Source organism: Rousettus aegyptiacus, unplaced genomic scaffold, assembly GCF_014176215.1.
Source record: "Rousettus aegyptiacus isolate mRouAeg1 unplaced genomic scaffold, mRouAeg1.p scaffold_m13_p_1, whole genome shotgun sequence".
NCBI lineage: Eukaryota > Metazoa > Chordata > Mammalia > Chiroptera > Pteropodidae > Rousettus > Rousettus aegyptiacus.
The window spans coordinates 180,895,670-180,905,280 of record NW_023416284.1 but is presented as its reverse complement, the minus strand read 5'-3'; the positions used below and the strand labels follow the sequence as shown (position 1 = coordinate 180,905,280).

The window sequence follows — 9,611 nt, the reverse complement described above, 5'->3', positions numbered from 1 at the left end:
TCCAAACGGCTCACGGTCCACGGGGGGACAGACTCGCAAAGGACAGCAGCAGGCAGTCTCGGGGAGACCCCCGATGGGCCCCTCAGCCTGCCGTGCTCCTTACACCCTGTGTGTGTGTGGGGGGGGGACGGATGAGGAAAGGCGGGAGGGGTGCCCCGATGCCCCTGCCTCCTGGTGCTTTGTGCCCTGAGCACACACGGGGCCCGAGACCGGCTTGTGCGCAGTGGACGATGGCAAAGCGGCAGGGCCACCACTGCGGTTACGTCACACGAGGTAGTGGCTGTCATGCCGGGCGTCCCTCTCCCCCTTGCTGTCTTTAGGGGCGCGAGCGGCCCTACTGGGGACGGCCCACGTGGCAAGAGACACTTCTGGCTGACGGAGACCGTCAGCCCTGTAACTGCAGGCATCGCCTGAGGTCAGAAGTGGATCTCTCCCCAGACTGCAGAGGGTCTGCCGGGCTGCAGCCACCCTCCTGCCCCCCAGACACCAGGAGACAAGTGTGTGGCTGTGTCTGGCTCGGTGAATGGCAACGTGTCCTCGAGGCCGTAAACCAGGAGGAAGGGCTCGGGCTCCTGGGAGCGGCAGAGGGGCGAGCACAGCACCGCTCCTCGGCCACCTGTGAGCAGCTCTGTCCCCGAGGCCTGTGGCTTCTAACTGCTCGCTCCACGTGCCCGCCAGCAAAGCCTCCGGGGCGCCAGGGTCCCCGCTGGCCCCTGCGGCCTGGGCATTGGTGGCTGTCGGTCAGCACACTGGAGCGATGAAAGAGAACGGTCCGTGGTGGCCGGGGCCCCCAGGCTCAGCCCTTCCCCCTGGGCCACCTGGCCGTCCTCGGGGAAATGCGGAGCTGGGAGCCAGCCATCCGGGCCCCCGGCCTTCACCCTCCAAACGTGGGCAGAGGGACACTCTCACTTCCTGTTCCTGCCTTTCACCATGAGGCTGTGAGGCTGAGAATGGTGAGGCGACTTGCCAAAGCCACCCAAAGGGCAAGCAGCAGAGCCAGGACCTGGGGATTGTCTGGCTGTCGCTCTGCAGCCAGCAGCACGGGCTGTCCCGGAAGCCGCCGCTGGTTTTCCGGTTGACTTGTGTGCAGCTGGGGCTGAGGGGGACGGAGCGGGGTGCAGCAGACCCACTGCGCTCTGTCCTCGGCTTTCCCAGGACCCACACGCGGCCTCCCCTGCGTCACTACCTCCTGGCTGCCGTGAAACAACCCGGATCCCAGGAGACAGGGCCAGGGGGGCCAACTCGGCACAGGCCTGGGCCCCGCGGGCCCTGGCCAGAGCTGTCAGAAGGGGACATCGAGGTGCTGCCAGGCAGAGGACACGCTCCAACCGCCACGCCGCCATAGGACACGTGACAGGCAGTCCTGTGTGCACACAGGACGGACAGACACACAGAGGTGCCCTTCGCTCGTGGGACACCCACCTCTGCTCCACAGGCACCGGGGGCGGCCTCAGCCCCTCCCGCGGGGCCTGCAGCCCTCCCTACTCCGCTGCTGCTGGTGGATGAGCCCTGCTGGGGACGGGACGGCCTCCCTCAGGCGGGCGCTCAGCGCTGCCGCCTGTGGGATCATCGGAATACGCTGTCCATGTTGCTCTCTGCCCCCTGTTCTTGGCCAGGGCCAGAAGCCTTGGGATTTCCTGGGCGAGGGGACTGTCTTTTGTTCTGAGGTGACTCTAGAATGGCTCCTGATCACAGGAAAGACCGTCATGACTAGAAAGTCAAAATTCTCCACCCAAAGCCCCTATTCTCTTGAGAAGGGAGAGTTGCAAAGAGTTCATAATTAATTGATCACAGGTCCCTGCAGAAGGCTCTGTAACACCCCGACGGCCCAGGGCTGGGGGCGCCCCCAGGCTGGTGAGCACAGCCACGTGGGGAGGACGCACCCCAACTCCACAGGGACAGGCGCCCCCCACCCCGACCTTACCCTGTGTCCCTTGTCGCCTGGTTGTTCACCTGTGTCCTTCACACTCTCCGGCAAACTGATCCTGGTACACCGAGATCTGTGAGCCACTCTAGAGGATAATCAAATCCAAGGGTGAAGGGCTCATGGGAACGTCGACTTGCAGCCAAGTCGGAGAGAATTGTGGGGACCCTGGGGACCTAGTGACTGTGTCACCTGAAGCGGTGGCCAGCCTCGTGGGGCTGAGCCCTTCGCCAGGGGACCCAGTGTTTTCTCCGGGCGGGCAGTGCGGCGGGGGCCGTGACCCTGTTCTCGGCCAGGTGGCTCCGCTGTGCTCACATGGGATAGCGCCCGAAGGTGTCCAGGGATGGTGGGGCATCAGAGAGGGAACCTTCGAACAGTGCAGGGAAAACGGGCTTAGTTGTCCTGTTTGTTCGCATTTCCTGTATGTTCTGATTGTCTCAAATTTTTTTAAAAAGAGAAGAAAAAAGATCCGAAGCCATGGGTCACCAGGTGTGTCACCTGGTCCCGTCTGGGCTCTTTCTGGGGTGCTGTACCCCGCTCTGTGTGTCCTCGGCTTCTCTAATATCATGAGTATCAAAATAACATTAAAGATTTATAGATTATTTTTTAGCGAACCTGATTTGCAAACTGGTCAAAACACCAAATAGAATGAGCTAAAGAAATACAAGTAACTAACAACCCTAACGAACCTGACTTGGGCCGCGCCCGCCGTCACGAAGGAAAACGCTTTTTCTATTTCCTTCCAGGCGGAGCGCCGGAGGCGTTCCGGGGCCCACACGGCCCAGGCCGCCCACGCCCCGTTTCTGGAAGCCACAGTGCCTCCGTTTCTTTACATTGTTGATTCTGTCTTCCTCACAAGCAAACCTGGCCCTGCCACAGCTCCCAACTGCTGTCGGGCGAGTGTACAGAGCTTATTGTGATTTTCGTGACGCTTCACGGTCCGGGCCTCCTTCAGCCACCCTGTCCCCAAACTCCACACAGCTGGGTCATCTCTGGGCCTGCACAATGTCACCTCCCCACCCGGAACACCATCTCTTCGGCCTGAGTTCAACAGGTGCCCCGGGACGCCCAGCCCAGCTGCCCAGCCCGGCGTCCACACCCCCCCAACCACCCCCCCTCCTCCCAGGAGGCACCCCGGGTTTAGCTCGAGGGCACGAGAGGCCAAACCCAAGTGGTGGATGAAGTCCCACGGGAGAGGCAAGTTGTGTGCGTGCAGCTGAGTGACGTGTGTTCTTCAGAAGCCGGAGAAGGGAGGTTCTCTGAGCCTGACCCTGTCCACACCACCCGCTCCCAACACGCACATGATCCCCCTGTGACCCGACTTCCAAGAAGAGAAGCGAGACCTACGTGCCACTAGGTCTGCGGCCCACGTAAAGGGACTATCCCGAAGCATTTTTTTAAACACCCAGGTGACCGACAACCTTCCTACAGGACTCGCCACGTGCATGTTGCAGCAGGGGCAGAACTGGTTTTGACTGTTTTAAAGGTTCACGTGAGAGCCAGGGCTCCCCTTTCCTTGGGTCTCCTCGGCAGAGGGTTTTCCTGTTCCTTCCTTAGCGTCCCCGGGATCCATTTCTCTGCCACTCGACAGATGGTCTCAAAATGTTGGCCAAAAGAAAATACCAAGGTTGTACTCTTAATAAAACCATTTCCCTGATGAGAGTCTAATTCCTATTTGCTATCAGAGCAAGTTTTCTTAAAACTACCTGTAACAGCCGGCGAGGACAGTCACTCTGCTTTCAGGGGCTTAGGGGGAGAGGTCGTCTAGGTTAGTTATCCCGATCGCCCGCACCATCTGACTCTTAGGACAACAGGCACAGCGTGCGCGCTTCTGCTCTCTCGGGCCGGCCGTGAGCTGCACACTGGGGCAGGTGGGCCACCCGGGCTGCGGACGAAGGGCTCTCCCGCCATCGAGCTGCCCACAGGGCGAGTGAGTGCCTGCAAGGGCCCCTTCCAACCCCGGCGGCTTCCTGTGACTTAGGAGGAGGGGGCGGCCGAGAGAGTGGTCCCCTGGACACAGTGCCCAGGGACCAGTGACTCCTGGGCTGTAACGTAAACCTTTTTAACAGGGGACCCCAAGCCCTAGGCCACGGATCGGTACCAGTCCATGGCCTGTTAGGAACCGGGCCGCACAGCAGGAGGTGAGCGGCAGGTGAGCGAGCGAAGCTTCATCTGCATCTGCAGCCGCCCCCAGCGCCAGCATCACCGCCTCAGCTCCGCCTCAGATCCTCGGGCATTAGATGCTCACAGGAGCACCAGTCCCTGGGGCCACAAAGGTTGGGGACCACTGCTTTATAGACCCCGGAGTGTCTATCAGGAGAGATTGCAAAATCCTAGAGAATGATAGGTAACTGACTCCAACTGGATCGTGAGCCGAGATGAAGGGCGGGCGCTGGCTCTGAGGCCGGGTGCCGTGGTAACGTCCTGCTTTGTCTCCTTTCGCATAACCGACCGCTAGGAAGCTCTCGTTCCCAGTCAGTAACTCGCTTCAGACGGAAGACCCGGAATCTGCGCGAGCGCGCCCCCCAGGAGAACGCTGCACCCCGAGACGCCCGGCCGATGCTCGGGAGGACAGGGAAGGCCCCGAGGGCCGCCCTCTCAGGAGAGAGGAAACCAGGCCCGGCTGAAGCGGCCCGAAGGCGAGGGAGCACCTGCGCTCGTGGGGGCCTCTGGGGCGGACGTGCGCGTGCTGCGGCCGGACGCCGACGCCCGCCGCTTCCCGGAGGACAGGTGCGCGGCGGCGCTGGCCGCGAGCTCGGCAGCCCTTCTCTCTCGAGGGGAAAAAGCAGTGACACCGAGTTAATAATTTATCTTTTATTGAAATTGTTGAATACCTTATATTACAGTAAATTTGATTGAAAAAAAAATGAGAAAAGAAATCAATTTTTAAAAATACACTCATGTTGAAATCAAATAAGCCGGCCAAACAGAGTACAAACCAAGGAATTCTGTAGGGCGGTTTGCTTTTCGATATATGACTACAATTGTGTGTATATACAATTCTAGAATAAGAGAAAAGTCGTCCATTAAACACTTCGAGAAAGGAGCCGGGGCAGGGAGGGCAGCGCCGGGGCCCGACTGCGGCCGCCCGCACCTGGCGTCCAGGTGCCACGCCAGGGGCGCGATTCCAGCCTGCGGCTTGCATGCAATCTCCGCGAGTCGCGCACTGTGCAAAATTAAGGCTTCTTATATAGGTCGAATGGTTGATAAACACTTTTTTATTTTTTTTCCTTAAAAAAATAAGCACGGTTAAGGTGGTATCATGAGAACCTGAAGAGATGGGACCTTATACCCCGAAGCTGGGGAAAAGCCGTGTTCTCCGGCATCTCCATTCTCTCACACACACAAAACCTGTCTTTGGGTGGGTTGTTTGAATTCGCCAGCCGGCGAAAGAAATACTGAAACATGTGCTCTGTGCGCCTGGGGCTGAGCAGGTCACGCAGAGCGCGGTGGCCGCCCCCGGCGGAAGGCATGCTGGCGAGTCGCCAGCCCAGCGCTCAGGGACCCCTGCACGTGCGGGCGCGCCCTTACGAAAGAGAAAGCCAAGAGGAAGGGACAGAGGGAGGGTTCTAACTGAGAGGATACATGACTGACTAGCTCAAAACCTTATATGAACCAACCCAGCGCACGCAGCCCCCCGGCCGGCAGTGGATGAACCAGCATGTCGCCTCCTGTCGGCTGAAGAAACTGCGCGGTGGGCGGTTTGTTGTATTTTTTTTTTTCTTTTTTTTTTTCGCAAACCTGAGTAATTGTCAAAGTCAATAAATAGGAGGAGAGAATTAAATGCTAAAATATAATGGTCAGACACCCTACAGGGCCTAAAGCAGCAAGGGTTTCCCGCTAATACAGACAGCCCCCGTCCCCGGATGCATCGGCCATGCGCGCGGTGGCGTGCAGGGCAGCTGTGCTCTCGTGAGGACGAGGACTTGGGACGAAACCCGGGCCCCGGGCACCACCCTCTGGCAACTGGCGTGATGCCTCAACCCGATGGCCGAGCAGCCACGGGCGAGCGGCGCCTGACCTCCTCAATCTCTCCCCCCACCACAAAATTCTTCCCTTTTGAAAGTTTTTGTTAAAGGCAAAAATGATAGAAGCATCATCGAGTCGAAGTCTTATTTGGTCGGAGGGCCTGGCTGAGCTGCCACAGGCCCACGTGCCCGGCAGGCACCGGGAGCTCAGATGTTGAGGAGGTCCTCGTCGCTGTCGTCGTGGAAGGACACCAGGCCGCCAGAGCTCGCGGGCCTGGGCGGCACAGGCCGGGGCGTCGGCCGGCCCCCCCTCTCGCCCCTCGCCAGCCCCACCCTGGCGTCGCCCGGCTCCCGGAGCACCTTCCTCTGGGGGTGTCTCATCGGCTGTGCGCTATCCGCCCCGGTGCCCCTGGCCGAGTGAACGCGCACCTCGGGGATGGTCAGGACCTCGTCCTCGCTGTCCTGGTCGTCCCCGTGCAGGGAAGTGAGGGCGTCGGCCTTCACGGACTTCGTGGTGATGTGGCCGTTCTCCTGCCCTTCCTTCCCGGGCCGGGGGGCCGGCACCTGGACCTCCTCCATCAGCCACTCCGTTTCGTTCTCGTCCGCCTCTTCCTCCTTGTTGACCTGCGAGGGCAAAGCAGAGCTCACGGAGACCCCCAGACCCTGCCCCGCTCCTCCGTTACCCTCCTTCCGAGGCCCGCCTGAGTCGGGGACCCTCCGTGCCTGCCCACCGCAGCCGCCGCGGCCCCAGGTCCCCGCCGGGGAGAGGAAGGCGCGGGCTGGAGCTGCCAGCTCCGGCCAAGGCCCGCCCACGGCACACGGTGGCACAAGGGCAGGAGCGTGGCCTGGGCGGCGAGTCCGCGCCCCGCCCGCCCCGCGCTCGCCCAGAGCCGGGTCCGGGTGCCCCAGGGGGCAGGGCAGGAGGGGGACGTGTGCTGAGAAGGAGGGGCCACACGGGGGGGGGGGTGACGTCCGAGGTAAGCCTTTTAGAAAGGCGTGGCAGCGCGTACAGAGCCGTGAGCACATTCAGGCCCTTTGGCCCACAAAATGCCTCTTTTCTGGAGATTTATTTGAAGGAAACCAACCAAATGCCAAATGCACAAACTTTCCATTACGAAGTATAACATTTTTTAGAATAGCCAAAAAAAAAAAAAAAAAAAGCAAGAGCCACCTAAACCGTTAAATGTTCTAGGAAATCAGTTGCAACCACATTGTGAAAAATTCGAATTACAGAAAAAGACAAAAGTGTGCTAGGGTTAAAAGCAATGGGAGATGACGTTTTTCCTTTCTACTTCAAATTGCCCATGACGAGGATTTTCTGATCCTCACTGACTGAGTATGACAACATCCACAGCTCGCTACTGCGAGGGGCGAGGCGGAGGCAGGAAATTACCTTTGAGTATTTGTAGGAAACGTCTACACTCCGTCTACAGCAGTTGGTCAGCTTACTCATCACCGTCTCCCTGCGAGAGACGACAGTCACTCCGGGCAGAAGCAGTAGCTCAAGCCGCCCACTGGCCAGCTGCTCCTAGCGGGCCCCTCCGGTACTGGCTAAGAGAGGAGCCGCGCCGCCCGCCCCCGCCCCGGCGCACCCCCGCACGGCTGGGGACGCTAAGCCCGCGGCGGCAGGGTCACGCACCCGCTCAGAGGCAGGAACACTTCAGAATCAGCCCCGCGGCTGTGCGGAGACTGCCAGGGCCCGTGACCAACCCAGGCCGGCTCACGCCCAGACCTTCGGCCCCAACTCTACACCCCCCGAGGGCCTCTGCAGTACTTCTCGACACCCCTGTGCCTCCAGCTCCTCTGCCTGACGAAAGAGGACAGGGGCCCCCGACATGGCCGGCTCCTCTGCCACCGGCCAGGGCCAAGTGTGCACAGGGCTCCGAGCCCCGGGCCTCGTCCGCCAGCGACACAGCCACCTGCTGGACAGCCCCACGTGACGACGCACACGCCCTTTCGGCCAGCAGAGGGGAGCCAGGAGGACGGGGTGGTACCTGGCACACAGCGGGCGCCTAATAAATGCTCGCTTCTGTGATGAGGAGGGGGGACGGGAGGAAAGGGCAGACCGGAAGGAGGTCCACCCGTGACAGGTGGTTTAATGTCTGTCCAACGTGGGACGCACCCAGAGACTGACATCTTGGGAACGGGCGGGCCAGGCCGAGCACACACAGCGCCCGCCACGCAAGGTGAGACCTGACCCGAGCACCCGAGCAGGTTCACGGCTCTGGTCAAAGGGACACTTCCTCGTAAAGTGCAATGTCCAAGAAACGCACGTGGAGACCACGCCCACGGGCTGACAGAGCTCCGGGACTGGGGCTCGCGGGGAGGAAAGGAAAGGGAGGACGAGGAGGGGTTCCCGGCCAGGGCTCGCTTCGCCCCCGTCCTCACCGTCTCTCCTTTTTGTAGAGCAGCAGGGTCAGCAGGCAGCCCGTGAGCGCCACCAGCAGCAGGCTGAGGACCGCCCCGACGGCCTGGCTCCTCTCCGACAGCCCCGTGTGCTCCGGCGTGTCCTCCTCGGCACTCGCGCCATCGAAGTCCCTGGAAGGGAGCCACAGCACTCGGGACGCTGCCGCCAGGGCGCAGACCCCAGCAGCCCCAGCTCGGGGAGTGGCGCTGGCCGCGAACGCCACACCGAACACGAGCCACCAGCCGTGAGCACACTGCTGACGGCGAGCTCAGGCAGGAGGGCCGGAACGCGGGCCCAAGACGCTGCCTCGTGCTGCGGGACCGGGCAAAGCCGCGCTTCAAGGGCACGCTCCTCGGCCCTCGCCCGTGCCTCTGGTGGGCTCCCAGGGCACAGAGGCGCTAAGGAAGCAAAGGCCTGGGGGACAGGCCGGCCACACTCATGTTCCAGGCCTACAGCCCTGCTGACTGGGAAGAAATAGTGGGGAGAGCTCCACACAGCCCCCCCCCCCCACTGGGACACAGCCTCAGTGCCTCACGGGGCTGGGGGACAGCCGCGGGACCCTGCGGGGCACAGGACAGGCACCCCACGGAACCATCCTCTAGTCAGGCCTGCTAAGTCCCAGGAGGCAGAGCTAGCGACACACACAGTCGGTTTGATCAGCTGAAATTTCACAATTCCAACCCATGTATGAGAAAAAGCAGAGTATGTCTGTGACATCAGACATTCATGGTGTGAAATCAGAAACGTCTTCGCTGACTTCCCTTTCTGCTCACAGAGCTGGACGTTTGTGTAATGACTTGACGCTGCTGGTCTTTCCGGCCCTCAGTCACTCGGGGCCACGGGGCCTGCAGGAACGGAAACCCTGCCCCACCCCGCGCAGCCAGAGAGCAGCGACGAGAAACAACGGAACCGCTCGCGACAAGAGGAGGAAGCGCAGCAGGCCATGCCCGCGCCGCGAAGTCGGACGCTGAAGACGCCGGCGGTTAATTCAGAAAAACGTTTCACTCAAACTGACTGGGTCAGAGGACAACCACCAACTGGACCACACAGGAGTGACCGCTCTCGTCAAAATCCAGCCAGACAGCCTGGGTTCCGAACCATCAGCGAGAACCGAGTTCGGCTCCGGCCTGGCTGCGTGTGTCGCTGTCTGCTCAGGGGGTATGGCAGCGCAGGACAGTCTCGTGTGAGCGCCCTGCAGAGTCCGTCCTCGGAGCCAGAACCAGCCCGGGCCAGTCGGAGCGCGCGTGTTCGCGGGGAGCCCTCCCGCCCCTCGGTCCTAAGTGTGCGTCCGCTTGCGGTTTCGTCTACGATC

The 9,611-nt window shown here is 61.1% G+C and overlaps 1 protein-coding gene across 1 annotated transcript in view; it reads right to left on the bottom strand.

The window, feature by feature from the left end:
* Positions 1-4,723: 4,723 nt before the first annotated feature.
* The window catches only part of IGF2R (insulin like growth factor 2 receptor), a 96,183-nt gene continuing 91,295 nt past the window's right edge, over positions 4,724-9,611 (bottom strand). The window contains exons 46-48 of the mRNA XM_016152752.2: positions 8,281-8,430; positions 7,286-7,355; positions 4,724-6,516 (exon numbers count right to left, since the gene is read on the bottom strand). Of these exons, the coding sequence (XP_016008238.2) occupies positions 6,100-6,516; positions 7,286-7,355; positions 8,281-8,430 (637 nt within the window). The 3' untranslated portion in view covers positions 4,724-6,099. The remainder of the gene's footprint in view (positions 6,517-7,285; positions 7,356-8,280; positions 8,431-9,611) is intronic.